This window comes from Lucilia cuprina, chromosome 5 (assembly GCF_022045245.1).
Source record: "Lucilia cuprina isolate Lc7/37 chromosome 5, ASM2204524v1, whole genome shotgun sequence".
Classification (NCBI taxonomy): Eukaryota; Metazoa; Arthropoda; class Insecta; order Diptera; family Calliphoridae; genus Lucilia; species Lucilia cuprina.
The window spans coordinates 7094934-7111044 of NC_060953.1; the positions used below are offsets into that span (position 1 = coordinate 7094934).

Genomic DNA, 16111 nt, shown 5'->3' on the forward strand with positions numbered 1-16111 from the left:
TAACAATTCTAATAAATCTTTATTTACAGCAATGGACCAGAATTCCCGAAAGAAAACAACTTAAATCCATTCTTTTTCCGATTCTCTATCTAACTAAATAAATTACCCGATTTATCAATTTCATTACTATTTAGTCGTGATTTTGTTTTACACTTGCAATCATCATCCTCATCATATATCTTATCAAATGAAGGATTAGTTAAAATTCTCAAACCTTCAGCTAACTTAGGAAAACCCGACATAGTCTCACGGAAAGAAGTAAACATTACGGGCAAATACATAAAGAAATCCTTAAAATGTCCCATTACAGCATTATAGTCAACACTTTGATTCATAACATTGGGTAAGACATCGAAATTAGTGTCATCATTGTCCGTTTGAGGTGTGGGAGCGGCAGCAATTAAGGAAATTAAACCGGAAACTGGGAACAAAAAAAAAGGAGATCATATAGAGTGAATTGTAGCAACCTCAGAGGAAAAGGAAACTAATTCTTACCTAAGATTATATAAAATACTGCTATTTTCTCCATTGTACTGTTGTTTAGTGTGATGTTGAAAAACTACTTGAGCATTAAGCTTTATATGAAACTTATATAATAAATCTATTCTAGTTTTAATAAATTGCATTAAAAAGATTCACATAAGTCAGCATTTTTATTATGACATTGTTTAAGCAAATGTTAATGAAAATATACTCTACTCTACTCATATTTTTGCCAACTAAAGACTTTTCTTACTATTGACTTCTTTACTAAAGTTGCAATAAAAAAATAAAACGCACTAGAGAAAAGATAAATGACCTACACTGAAAGAAATTTTAAGAAAAATTTTTGTTTGGTAATGTCAGATGTATTAGTGTAAGATCCTACACTGTAACTGTGAGAATTCTCAAGATTTTATTACGCTTAAACCCAGATGTCTCCCCAAGGACAAGAAAGAGTTTTCTCTAGAGCAGAACATACGCGGAGAAGATGGAAGACCATTTCTTCCTTTTGCGAAGACAACTGAGACAGGCAGTGTTTATTTAAGAAGACCCTTAAGCCGGTTTGCATGTCTGCCTGTTTTAACTACTATTAACCTCTTGTGCGTTTTTCATTAAAGTTTGTCCGCTATAGCTGGACCTCTTATCATTGGTTTAGGTTATTCTGCTCTCGATAAAAACCTAAAGGAGTAACTGAAGCGGCGTTAGAGATTTCCAGAGCTGATCCCGTTCTGGCATATTCATCTGTCTGTTCATTTCCGTAATAGTCCCTATTCCCTGGGAACCAATTAAAGGTAATGCGAGATAGGCGACCCAGTCTTAATATATCTTTATTGCATTGTCTGATTTATAGGGAAGTGGTAGTTTAAGAATATAGTGACAGACGTACCGCTGGACTATCAAACAAAATTTTTATGTTGCCGCGAATATTAAGGTCATGTAAGACCCCACAGGCTGTAATTATCGCGAATATTTCGCCCTGAAAGACACTACAGTTGTTGGGAAGACAGTAGGGGCTTGCCCTTCACAGAAGTCACCAGAACCTACAACGCAGGTTATATAGGAGAGTAGAAATTATCGGTACCACTCGCGCCTGGAAGGAACTTTGAAAACTCTATCAAAGTCCGTGTGTAGGGTAAGATAGTAGAATAATGGGTTCAAGAAATATTGTACATGCAAAAATTTATTTTTAAGTGAAATCGCTAGGCTCAGGCATTAAGCCTTTTATTTAGTATATAGCCTAGGCTATAGTCTAGATAATAGTCTAGTCTATAGTCAATTCTATAGTCTAATCTTGTTCCTAGTCTAGCCTAGCTTCTAGTCTAATATATTCTCTAGTCTAGTCTCTAGTCTAATCTATTCTCTAGTCCAGTCTCTAGTCTGATCTATTCACTAGTCTAGTCTGTAGTCTAGTCTTTATCTACTCTCTAGTTCAGAATATGCTCCTGTTTAAAGTCTAGAATATGCTCTACAACATAATATAGCAAAGTGTATAGTGTAGTCTATAGTCTAGACTAACCAATAATCTAGTTTTTTCTTAAATCAAGAAAACTATAAGAAAAGGAAACTAATCTCTGACCAGTGATCATTTCCATTTGCTGCACTATAGTTTCTCGATTATTAAATAAATTAAAATTAAACAGAATTCATTTAAATCTATACAAAATTTATGCTGCTGTAAATAGATAAGCATCACCCCATAAATAATTTAAAAGTTTAATTCCATCCATCTGTCTAACTCTTCGCGAGGTGACATTGATTGATGAAAATTTTGTTGTTTTTTTCGACTGAATAAGAGTTTAGCCTTTCATCAAGCCAATTGTCACTAATATTGTTTATCATCATTGCCGTCACCCGTATCTGTTGGTTACACTTACAATATTTCGTCTCTGGTAAACAAAAAAAAAACTATATCGAAATAAATAAATCTGTTTTTTGGCAAATTAAAGCCCTTGGCTTCCTCCCGCAAATGGAAAAAAATACTATTAAATAGGGACGAGAGATATTGTGATTTTAATTTTTTGTTCTTGATGTTATTTATTGTTTAATTTTTTTAACCTTAATGTTTTAAACTGTAAAAACATTTAAGCGTTAAATTTGATTAATGTTTTGTTGTGCTGTTGACAGGTTTTTAACTCGTCAATTTTTGAAAATTATTTTTTAAAGGAAACGCTTTTTATTTTTTCTGGCATGAAGGGCTATTTTTGTCAATTGAGTAGAAAATTACATTGTTAATGTTTTCCCATTATTATTAGATTTATTATGCATTAATAAAAGATTATGATAAACATAAGAAATGACAAGAAACTGAACTAAATTTAAGTAAAAATATTTTTTATTTAAGTTAACAAAAACTTCTCCTCTAAAAAAAGCTTAAAGGTGTCGAAAAAAAAAAAAAAAAATTCAAAAGCCTTATACTAAACACAACCCCTGCAAGTAATACCAATGACAAGACTACCACTAACAGCCTGAAGAAGGAACTTATGATTTATGTGAGAAATTTCAACACTAAAATACAAAACTAAAAGTAATATTTAACTTGAAATTCTGAAGTATATAAACAACTAGCAGGCTTAAAATTTTAAGCACACCTTACCCTCTCAGATCTTTAGTCAAAAACACAAATGTTCAGTGTTATAACTTGAAAAATCATAACTTTTTTCTACTTATTCCTACACATGTTAAATAATGTCTGGCACAAATTTTTATTTAAGTAAAATTTTTTTTGGTGTAAAACAAAGATTGTGTAAATATTATACACTCTTTACAATATAAACTTGGTCTACAAACTTCTGCTAGAAACAAAAGGGGTGAGGATGGTATATGTAGTAAGCCCATAGGGTGAGAGATAATATAAGGACTTTTAGACAAACCAGAAGTGTTATCAATGTTATGCAATAGTTTTTCCATATTTATATGTGTTAAATGTTCAACTTGCACAAGTTTGTATGAGAGAGTGTATTTGTGTGTGTGTGTGTGTTTTTTAGTTTAAATAAAAATTGTCGTATAATAAATGAAGATGAGATAGATTGTTTTTCTCAGGTATAACTTTAGTTATAAATTAAGTTGTTTTATTTAAAATACTCAAATGCTAACAAAAAGACAAATTTACACTCATATAAAGTGTGCACCTTACAAGAGATCTGCATAGCAAAATTGTTAGATCAAGCCTTACTTACAAGCCTCTTAAATAATCTAAAGAGAGCCAATTAGAGGACTCTATTGGGAGTAAGTATGGCTATAAGAGCAAAGTAGCCTATGCTGGCCAAAGAGTGCACAATCAACCTATAGTCAGACAAAAACTTAAACCCCTATAAATACTCTTTTCCAGGTATGATATGCAATATCTTAGACAATTGTTTCATCACATATACTTCAGATCACCCCATAGTCTGCCAAAAACCTAGATACGATATGCAATATCTCAGACAAGTGTTTCATTAAATATTCCTCAGAAACAGTGGCGATATTGTTAAACGAAGTCAATAGATTTGAATTCTTTTGAACAGAAACATTGTATCCTGAAGCACGTTACATTGATGGATTTCCTTCAGTTTTGTGTGACTGCAATCCGGGAAAAAAAGAAATGCTACTTTAACCTCTATTCTGCCGCTACTAGCAGCTGTCTGTCTGTCTTTTTATAGAATTGTTTGACCTGTATTCGAATCAGGAAGCCTTGTAATCTAATAACACGAGAACCTGTAACCCACAGAATATCGACTTGGGAAAGTATCTTAGATTTGCAGTTAGCGACTGAAATCAAACATGAGTGAACATAATGTTGGTTAAAACATAATGTTGGTTAAAAGAAGAGGATAAGTTTGAGGCTGTTACCGAGGCAACAGGTATCCCACAAAGGATTGATTGTGACACCCATTCGTATACTTAAAACGAGTATGGCGAATATGGATATATGGGAAATGTACTTGTTTGTACATTTTTCGAATAGGGAAGAATTAATAATTTCACAGACAGACCCTTCTGATTCTATAATTATAATTAAACAGTTCTAACGAGACTTTCCTCTCAACAAAAGATTATGAGAAAAACAGGCTCAACTTAAATTTTATTTGGTAAATAGTCCTAACTTTAGTTCATTTAAAATATTTATTGTTTTTTTTTTCTTTTTATTTCACTTTACTGCACCATTGTGGTGCTGGTGTCATGTAGGCAGGGCATAAAATATTCGGTTATGTCTATAGAAAACTTTCATTACAGCTTTCTTCCTGTTTATAACATTTTATTTTGTATTATTAAATATTCATAACTTTATATGATGTTTTTGTTTAAAATAAAGCACTAAAATTTTATTGTAAGTTGATTTATTATAAGGTGTAAATGCACTGGTAAAAGAAAGTTTTTCTTTTAAATGACAAAAAAAAACACACATACACACACTCAAGTAAAACTCAAGGGTAACACAGTTAAAAGTGTTAAAAAAGTAAAGATATGAGGTAAAAACTTATTGTTAGAGAAACGAATACATAACTATAATAAATAGCTTAGAATTAAAACTAAACTTAAAATAAATGTTTAAACAAATTGCTTATAAATAAATTAAAATAATTAAACTTTTACATAATTTAATAAGGACTACAAGTTTAGGGAGTAAAGAAATAAACTTAAAAATACAAAATTCGTCCCTTTTTTGAATTTTTCTTTCCTTATATTAATTTTAATTACGTAGTAGTATTTTTAATAACTACTGGCAAATTTTTCTTGCTTTTTATCCTTAACACATTCATGTACATGTACATGTATATATATATGTATGTTTAAATATATTTTTGTTATATTTTAATTAAATTTCTAATAATCCTGTGAAAATTTTTTTTATTCTTACTTGTTGATGATGGATTTAATCTAAACAATTGACAAGGTGTCAAACGACAATGTTTCTGACAAGGGATTACCAGGAAAATTAAATAAAAGCAAAAACCAACAATCACATTCATACACAACAATCTATACAAACCGAAACAACAACAAAAAAATATTTCAAAATATTTAAATAAAATTGTGCATAACAAAAAATTTTAAAAATCCTACACTTCCCACACACATTTCTTTCTTACACCTTGTGTAAACCAAAAAAAATTTAAGTTTTTTAAGGGATTTAATTCATATGGGTTCTTTGTTTCCACTTTTTTTCGGCTACCGTTAGGGTTTATTCATATTAATCTATGTGTGTTTACATATACAAAAACATATCCTTTTCTTGATTTGTATCCTTCTCACTCACTATTTGTTTACAGCATCAGTTAGTATAAGCAAACTTATATGTATAAACATTAGTTTTACACCTGTGTAGTGTTTTAATGTTTGTTTTATTGTTGTTTCCTTGATTTTTTTGTTCCTCCTGTATTCCCCATACTCATTCATTAAAATGTTGCCTTTTTCTTATTATTATAAATTTTTATTGTTTTTTCATCTGGTCTCATTGTTTTGTTACTTATATTTTATTTCATTCATTTTAAGGATTATGAAATCCTGAAAACCAAATTGATTATTTACTTAAGGTTAGTTTCTTATAAATTTTGGGATTATGTTAACAGCAGGAAAAAGAGTAGTGAGTAGTATTGGGTTTGTTGAAGCTTTGGTAACATAAAAAAATTATAAAACTTTGGGGTCTTGAAATAACACACTATAGGAAATCGAAAACCGGTTTTATATACATTTAAAAGGATAAAGATGGATCGCCTTAATAACTTTTATGGGACAACTGTTCCATACATCCACGACAGGCCCGATAGAGGCCTATGTGTATTTCTTCGGATTTGATGTGTCTACGTCTACATCCTCCTTTCAAACTAACTAACTAGATGCTTTAGAGAATCATATATCCATAATTGATCTGCTTATTCTCTATCAGTAGTACTCAAGAGTAGACTCTAATTCGTTAAAGGATCAAATAATATTTAAACATATTTTTCATTTCTATCCTGTTCGACATAACCCTATAGGCATTTTGCAATGTTTTCTTTGCTTTTAATAACTGTACCCTTTTTGCGCTTTAAGGATACTTAGTTTTTTCTACAAATGTATTTTATTATCTAACCCTGCTCTCCTTTCTCAGAGATTAGGATACTTTTAGAACATCATATATCCAGATTTGATCTGCTAATTCTCTATCAATAGGACTCTAATGCAATACGTGATTCCTTACAGGATCAACTAATATTTTAACATATTTTTCATTTCGATCCTGTTCGACATTACCTTGTAGGCTTTTTGCAATGTCTTTATTGCTTTTTCTTAACTATACCCTTTTTGCGCTTTAGAGTACTTAGGTTTTTCTACTAATATCCTTTATTATCTACCTCTGCTCTCCCCTCTCATACATTAGGATTTCACGTATTTATAGTAAAAACAATAGTAATGTACATAAAGAAACATTAAAAATAATATTTATTAAAGTTTTTGGATTACTTTACTATTTCAACAAATAACTTTTCATTTTCATTAAGTGTATTGTGGTTGAGGAAATCATTAAGTAAATATGACATAATAATAAACAGACAAACCATTAAAACCCTTTTCTATTAAAAGCTGCAATATAGACCAAATTACGAATATTCGTCTGTTTTCCATAAACATTATATTAATATGACCAAATGGAAGTAAAGTTTGAACAACATTTGAAGTGCAAAGTAATAAACAAGAATTGTTGGCTTTATTAAAGAGCCACAAGTTATTTAGAATTTAAATTTTTTTAAAAGATCTCTAAGATCATTTTATAACCAGAAAAAAATCTCATTAAACGAAAGCATATTAGAATAATTATGTCCGGACAGGTCGCAATTACAAAAAAAGGTTGAGACCTCGTAGTTAGCTATGACCTTTTGCTATATTTCTAGTAACCTATGGACTGCGCAACAAAAGTACTGCTCATCTTTTGAGGCCAATAACGAATCATAACAATTTCGAACAGCCTAAAGTAAAGCCTACCCAAAAAATGTTTTCTACCTTCCACTGGACTATAAGACGGTGAATTAAAACTTTCTAAACACATCATTCTAAATAGTTTTTAAGAGATTTTTAAATACGTCACAGAGCGTTCTAATGAGGAATTATTGTTTAAGTAGTTCACCATGATTCAAGTTCTCACTGTTGTTCTCAAGCTTTACGATATTACTGCTTAGTTAGTTCCGAATGATTTCGCATGATCTTCTTGAGTTTGACAACAATCTTCGTGGTGTAATGTTGTTGCTGTAACAGTTCGACTATGGCCGATAGTTCTTTCCTGGTTGATAAAGCTGGGTTGACAATCTTTGGCCAGGTATAACTCGGGTCGTTCCGGAGCAAAGATCCAATTGTAGTGAGAACGATGTTTAATTTTTTACAACTTTGATGTCGTTGATGAGGAAAGTTGTAAGATATAGAGAAAGAAGAGATACCCTTTTGATTCAAAGATACCTCTTTTTAACATCAAACGTCTATAGAAAACACATTAAGTGATGTAAAACTGAGTCTGAATTTTAAAAACTGTAAAAAGAATCAAAGAGCTATGTTCTTGAGTGTAATCTTTAGCTCAAAAAGTCATAAATATTAAGGATTTAAGAGATCAACATTGGAGAAATCTATGATCGACCACAAAAGTACTAGGTCTTAATTTGTAACTATAACTTAAGAAGAAGTAACGAAAGAGATGTGTTTACGAGAAGAATCCTATTGCATTCTTTGCGATCAGTAAGTAATATATAAAAAGCTAAAAAATGAGCAAAGTGAACTTAACAAATAGAGGATTAACTATTGTTTTACGCCCGTTTTCACAAAGATATTAATCGCCTTTTTTTGGTTTATCAAGCACATTTTCCATACAAAATTCCTACAATAAACCATCAATAACTTTATTAGGCATTTATGAATATGGAGGTTAATCTTCAACTAGATTATTTCGGTATTTTCTTTTGAGAATCTACAATGGTTATACTAGTAAACATTATCCATTTATTTTCCAAGTAAAACCTTTATTACTACAATTAAATTTGGAAAATCCAAGAAACGTACTTATATCAGTTCCTGTTAAAATCTAAATAAATATTTATCTTACATAAAACTCTCTCTTAATAAGTTGGGCATCCAACCCAACCCAACCAAACACTAACAAAGTAATCAGCAATGAAAGACAAATTTCAAACAGTAACAGAAGCTGACTGCTGCTGCTGCTGCCGGTTTTATTGTAACAACTGCAAACACTACTAACACATTGTTTACTTCGAAAACATGGCAAACATAACGCAACTAAAACAAACGGCCTAGGTTCTTAGGAAAACATTGGAGACTGTAAGATATTATTAAACACAAGAAAAAAGTCAACAACAAGAAAATAAAATTAAATAAAATTTTGTCGCATTTCTTTGAATTAATTTTTTTTTAATTATTTATTTTAATTTGTATTTAATGCCATTATTTGTTTGGCGGTTTAGGGTTTTTGAGATTTTAAGTTGAAGATGCGGAAGGGGAAAGGTAAATAATAATGACTTTAGATTAAAATAACAAGAGGTGACCTCAAAAAACAATAGGAAAACACTGTACATAAGATACAAAAATTACAAAAACAAAAAACCTAAAGTCATTAGGAACCCTATCTTTTTTTAAAATTTATACAAATCCTTGAAAATTAATTAAAAATTTCCAGTCACATATGTCTGTTCCCTTTCTCTAAAATCCCATTCATCATACTCGTATAACACCCATTTTTAAATTAATTTTTCAATATCCCTATATTTTCTTTATCTCATCATTTTCTCATCTGTTATTTTCATTATTTTGCAATTATCATAAAATCAATAATCTATTGTGTTTTTATTCCATAATTTTCCCAATCATAAACGCCATAGCCTAGCCACCCATCATTCTTCATACGCTGCTTACGGCTTAAACGGTTTTTAAATATAGTACTTTCAGAAATTTTATATATAGAAATGTGGTTTGGCTTATCAATCATATTTTCTTGTTTTAAGAAAACTTTTTCTGTAACAGGCTTATTTTTGGATTGTAATCCATAAAATTTATGCATAACAAAGTGAGTAATACATCAATTTTCTATTTCAGGTTTTCGTTTGTTTCTCTTTTTTTTGTTATGAGAATATAAAAAAAGTATTTAAAAGGACATTTAGAAGTTGTAGCTCAAATAAGGGTTGTAAAGGACTTATGGGAAATTGTAAAACTTCTAAAGGAAGAAAAGGATAACTTAATGTTAAGTTAACTTAAATTAAAGGTAGAAAAAAGGAACAATACAATTCAAGCTATAAGACCTTCTAAATAGGAATATCAACAAGATAAGATTAGGCTAGAAACACTGTCCCTCGAAACGAAACATTCTCAGTTTACACTAGATGTTATACATCTATTTCCAATGCTAGATCGGGAGTTTTTTTTTTCGATGAGCATAAATCTTGGTCTCCATCAGATCAGCTAAATGTCTGGCTGAAATTTGAACCATCGATATGCCCGCTAGAACATTAGGGATCTTAATTTCAAAATTTTGACAACCAACGTTTGCGTATGCAGTCTTGCACCTCTTACGAATCCCGCATCATAACAAATAAGTTCAAAATGCTTGCTCAATTACATTCAGCACCAGTTCCAACATAGACATTGAAGTCGAAGTGAGTACCTGGCGCGTAGATATACGGGTGGAGTGAGGCCCGAAAGAACCTCAACCAAGTGACTAGCGAGGACATAGTGGTTCTCTGGTTAGACCCACATAATCTGGTATTACGGGTGGATTAGTTCCAACATAGACAATGCGAAAAACATTCTCGAAAAACAGGCGACCAGAGATGTTGACCATTAACTGATAAGAAGAAGTTTTTCATTCCCTAAGGATCACGCAACTATCAACTGCGAGCGACGGTTCCAACTAAACGACACTCTCGTCACGAGGTCTTTGGCAAAAATGAATATGACAATGATTGTCCAATTAACACTTCATACGAGGACGAAATACAATCATATTCCCCCCTGCTGAGGCGTCGAAAACAATCGAATAATAAGAGAAACGGACTTATAGATAAGATTTAGGACAATTTTTGAACTAGACTCATATCTAGAGAATAGTGTTAAGGGTCTAGAAAAGACCCATATCTAGTGAACATCTCGTTTAGACCCTCAACACGGCATAAGCGAGATAACTTTCTGTAGAGCAATAATCTTAAAAAACGGAGCCTAGACAAAATGGTGAATGGTGTCTAGACAAGACTCATATATAGAGGACGATGGTCTGTACCAAACATCATGATATACTTTTCTAAAAAACCTCTTAAAGAGAAGATTGTTTAGAGAAAACCATTTCCTAGAGAATAGTTACTAGACAAGGCAATGTTTTAGAAAACGATGTCTTAACAAGACATATTTCTAGACGACGATGTTGAGACAAGATTCAAACCTAGAGAACGGCGCTTGCGGCTTATACAAAACCTATTTCTAAAGAACAGTTTATAGACAAAACACTTTTCTAAAGAACAATGTTAATACAAGATTCCTTTCTGGAGAACATTTTCTAGAGGATATAGTATAAAAGGGTCTATACAAGAAAGTATTCTTAAAAACGTTGTCTAGACAAGACTTTTACCTAGAGGATGTTGTTAAGACAACACTCGCATCTAAAAAATGATGTTTGGGAGCTATAAAAGATATTTATATGGAAACTTAAACGCCTGCCTAGCTTGATCAATGGCTTGACACTTCTTTGAAGAGCCATGTTTTGCTAACAATTTCTTAAAACAGATTTTTTATAAAAGAAATTCAAACAAATTTGGCTTTAATTGATATTTTATTAAAAATTTTATTACAATGTGTTAAATAATACTGTTTTCTGTTACAAATCCGTTTTGGGCACATTACCTTCGCATGACATTTGATAATCATCATTTTGTACCATTTTTTTATGATCATCATCTAAAAGATTTTCCCATTCTAAACCAAAATTAGAAGTAGTATGCATTCTCCTTAAAGAATCTGCAATATTTGCATCCAACAAACGTTCAACCACATTTGTCTGATGTAAAAAATCATAATTATCTTTAGATGGAGAAGCATTTGACAAAGTGAATTGCTTAGGAACGTTAGGTAAATTAGGCGTAGAATCCTGTAAAGATTGTGTGATTTCTTGATTCTTTTGTGACAATTGGCAAAGAGAACATTTAGGTTGTTGTGAAAGTTTGGTTTTCAAAGCATGCAAAGCAATACGATCTTGAGCGAGCAGTAAACGTTCTTGAGATAAATTAGCTTCCTTTTCTGAAATTTCATTAGATCTCTGCTGCAGTAATTGCAATTTATTTTGATAGAATTGTTCAGCCATTTTGGCTTTTTGTTGAGACTCTTGAGCCACTCTCTCTGCCATGCGGTAGGATAAAAGCTCTTGATGCAGTTCTTCTTCTTTGACATTAAGAGCATGTTCTTTATCATTGAGATCACGTTTTTGTTGTTCCAATTGTCTTTGCATTTTATGAAATCGTTCTCTTTCCAAATCGGCTTTACGGGCAGCATCTTGAGCCACCTGCATGGCTGCCTCAACTTCCATACGTTCCTTTTGCACATCTGTATTGCTTTGCAAACGTTTTTCCAATTCAAATTTAGATTTCTCCACCTGAAGGTGAGCTCTTTCTTCTTGCAATTGTACTTGCAGTTTTTGAGTTTCCAGTAATTGCTGTTCTTTCAAATCTTTTATTCTCTCCTCATCTCTTAGCATTTGTTCACGGAAAAATTCCTTCTCTTTATTGAAAGCCATTTTCTCGGCATCTATACTGGCGAGTTTTTGTCTTAGTTGCCAATTTTCCTCTGCTGAATCTTTGGACATTTTAGACATTTGCAGCTCTAAAGTACTAACCAATTCCATGAGTCTTTGTTTCTCTAAGTCATTAGATTCTTCGGTAATTTTAAGTCTTCTCTCACAATCCTCTATTTTCTTTTCACGCTGTTCTAAAGCTTTCTCACGTTCTAATTGCATTATTTCCATTCTATTTTGCATATTTTCTTTGAGTTCATTAAGACCTCCAGTTAAATCACTTAGATTACTGGAAGCTACTTTAAGGCAATCAAGGTAAGAGCCATTTTCTTGTACAGCAGCAAATTCCAACATTTTCGCTTGTCTTATATTGTCTAACATGCGTCTGTGTTCTTCTTTAAGCATTTCTAAATCTTCTTCTTGATTTTTACGCAATTTTCGCAGATCATCTTCATGATCTTGTTTTAGATTAGAGAGTTCTTCTTCGTAATTCTTTTTGAGTGCAAGTTTCTCCTGTTCGAGCACATCGATTTTGGTTTGAAAATGTGTTTGCAATTCTTCCAATTCGGATTTTAAACGTTTCTCAACACTAGAAAGATGCTGCTCCAGGACTTCAATTTGTTTTCTAGGGAAATTAAGATAATAAGGAAAGAGTGAAAACAAACGGCATATTATATCATTCTTAAGTATTTACTCTTCCTCTCTTCTAAAGAAGAATTTCTTTTATGAACACTTATCTACAGACAGAAGACTCTTTTCAGGACATTTTTGTAAAGAAAAAGAGTATTTTCTGAACACTATATTATAGAAATATGTCTTCTATACAAAAGGGTCTTTTCTAGACATCCTTCTAAAGAAATGCGTCTTCTCAAGACCCTCTTCTTTAGAAAAGTCCCTTATCTATACACTTTTCGATAGAAAGGTCTCTTTTGTTTACACTTTTCGATAGAAATGTCTTCTCTGGACACTCTGCTATAAAATTGTTCTTCTCTAGATACACGTTTATAGAAAGTTGGCATATCTGGACACTATAGAAATTCGTCTTCTATTCTTAAAAGGAATTAAATAGGTCTATGTAGACACTCTTCTATAGAAAAGTATCTTCTCTGGACTCTATAGTATATAACAATTCCTTCTCTAGGTACTATTTATTGAAATGCATCTTCTATTCTTCCAAAGAATTAAAAAGGTCTCTTCTTTAGACAATCTTCTAAAGAAAAGTGTATTCTCTGGACTTTCTGCTATAATACAATTCCTTCTCTAGACACTTTTTTATAGAACGTTGACTTCTCTTTACACTATTTAAAAAAATGCGCTTTTTATTCTGAACTCTTCTATAGAATAGTATCTTCTCTACATACTCTGCTATAAAACAGTTGCTTCTCTTAACGCTCCTCTAAAGTAAGTTGACATCTTTGAACACTTCTATAGAAAGAATTAGAAGGGTCTCTTCTTTAGACACTCTTCTATAGAAAAGTGTATTCTCTGGACACTCTGCTATAAAACAGTTCCTTCTCTAGACACTCCTTTACAGAGAGTTGACTTCTTTGGACACTATTTATAGATATACATCTCCTTTTCTTAGAAAGGAAAGTTCTCCTCTTTAGACATTCTCCTATAGAAAAGTGTTTTCTCTGGACTCTCTGCTATAAAACAATTCTATCTCTAGGCACATTTTTATAGAACGTTGACTTCTCTGGACTCTACTATTCTATTGAAAGTTTTGATGTTGAGAATAATCTAAAGGTATTTTTTAGACACTCTTCCATAGAAAAATGTCTTTTCTAGACACCATTCCATAGACAAATCTCTTCTTTAGACGCTGTTTTATAAAAAGGTTTATTTTCTAGATGCTCGTCTACAGAAAGGTGTCTTTGTTATAAAACAGTTTCTTTTCTAGACACTTTTTTATAGTAAGCTTCTCTAGACTCTATTCAAAAGAAATGCATCTTATGTTCTATATTCTTCTATAGAAAGGTTTAATTTTAAGAATAATCTAAAAACTCATACTTACTTGTAAGATCTCTCCAGAAGCTCAATTTCCCTTTCATAGTTACTCTTTGTATTGGCTATCAACTCTTCCAATCTTAGATTCTCCAATTCCAAACGTTTATTATCCGACTCAAATTGTATCAAATCAAAAGACATTTGTTTTTCTTTCTCCAAATCTCTATGAGTAGTTTCTGCTTCATTTTCCTCTTCATTTTCTTTATAAATTTTTCTAGTGTGAAAAGGTTTATCTTCCAATAATTTAAAATCTTCCATAGATTGTGTCATGGGAGGTTGACTCATTAATAGTTGTATGTGTGAATTAATACGCTGTTGTTGGTGTTTAATTAATTCCTCTAATTGCTGATGTCTTTGCATTTGTTGCTGAAAGAGTGCCTGAAATTGTTTTTCCTGTTGTTGTAATAGAGAATCCTGTTTTTGTTGCATATCCATTAAAACTTTTTCCTGTTGTTTCATTTGGGAGGCCATTATTAATTGTTGTTCTTGATATTTTAAAGCTGAGAAACTTTGTTTAGCTTCCATATTTAAAGTATTCATTAACATGATATTTTGACTTGTTGAATCTAACTTTAATTGGTCTTGGGTTTGGGCTGGCATTTGTTTATCATCATCTTGCTGTTCTTCTTGTTGTATATCAGCATGAAAATCTTCCTGGTTATCATTATGATCGGTGAGTTTTAACATTTCAGTTGTTTCTTTTGAAGCAGACTTCTGCAATTTACTGGTTTTAGGTGTTTCTGCTCTAGGTTCCACTTTGTTAGTTTCTACTTCAGGATCCTTAGTTAATCCCAACCAATCTGCTGTGTTGTTTCTTTTTTGAGTCTTTGGCGATGATATTCTCGAAGAAGGTTTAGAAGTTTCTTTATCTTTGCTAAACAAACCCAAAGGATCAGGATTTTGTGTTGCTGACATATTAGAAGTTCTTCGTCCCTGAGAAGTTTTTGGTCTTGTTGCTTGAAAAATATTTGAGGTATCTGTAGTGGTTTCAGTAGATTGTCTCGAAATTGTAGGCTTATTGCTGGTACTGGGTCCTGCCGATGTTTGTGGTCTTTTTACTTCTAATGGTGCTAATATATCATCAAATAAATTTTGTGATTTTGTTAAAGCTTTAGGTTTTTTAGGATCAAAACCCAAATCATCATCATCGTCGTCTTCGGGTTCTTCGCGTATGACTTTTGAACTGGCAGTAGTTTTTCTTTGATTTGATGTTTTCTCTGTTATACCGAATAGATCATCCATGGGATCGGAGGAGTTTTTAGAAGTTTTTGTTTGAGTTGAAGATTTAGTTTTTTTGGTATTGAAAAAACTATCGAAATCATCACCATTGTCATCCATTTTTTAAAAATTTTTTATTATTTTCCTTTATTTTTTATCAAATTAAGTGTCTACAGTGGTCTAAAGTAGACATTTTCTTTAGAAAAAGATTCAAACAAGTAAAATTTTCTATAGAAAAGTTACTTTTCCATAGAAAAGTATTACGAGTTATATTTTTCATATAAGAGTTAAGGCAAAACAAATTTTCTTTAAAAAATACTAATGGCAAAGCATTTCTCTATAAAAAAATAGTCATGACAGGAATCTTTCTATAGAAAATTGTTCTCACAAGACATTTTTCTGTAGATAAAAGTCACCGCAAAATACTTTTTGTAAAAAAATGGCTGCAAGTGATATTATCTTAGAAAAGAGTTAAGATGAAACATTTCTTCATAAAAAAGTCACGGGAAGACATGTTTTTATAGAAAATCTTCACGAAAAGACACGATTTCTTAGCAAATGGTCACGACAAGAAGCTTTTCATTAGAAAAAGTAATTTCAAGATAAATATCGTTAAAAAAGAGCAAAGGACACGGACAGGACACTTTCAATAGAAAAAAGTTACGAAAAGCT

At 31.5% G+C, this 16111-nt stretch overlaps 2 protein-coding genes across 2 annotated transcripts; both read right to left on the minus strand.

Moving 5' to 3' along the window:
* On the minus strand, window positions 1–550 carry LOC111682704. The gene is made up of 2 exons (XM_023444698.2): window positions 496–550; window positions 1–421 (listed from the first exon to the last, which is right to left on the minus strand). The coding sequence occupies exons 1-2, from the start codon at window positions 527–529 to the stop codon at window positions 90–92; spliced, it is 366 nt and encodes a 121-aa protein (XP_023300466.2). The 5' UTR covers window positions 530–550; the 3' UTR covers window positions 1–89.
* Window positions 551–11247: 10697 nt separating this feature from the next.
* On the minus strand, window positions 11248–15607 carry LOC111682699 (trichohyalin). The gene is made up of 2 exons (XM_023444693.2): window positions 14229–15607; window positions 11248–12839 (listed from the first exon to the last, which is right to left on the minus strand). Exons 1-2 carry the CDS (start codon window positions 15557–15559, stop codon window positions 11306–11308), a joined length of 2865 nt encoding a protein of 954 aa, XP_023300461.2. The 5' UTR covers window positions 15560–15607; the 3' UTR covers window positions 11248–11305.
* Between the last annotated feature and the right edge of the window lie 504 nt (window positions 15608–16111).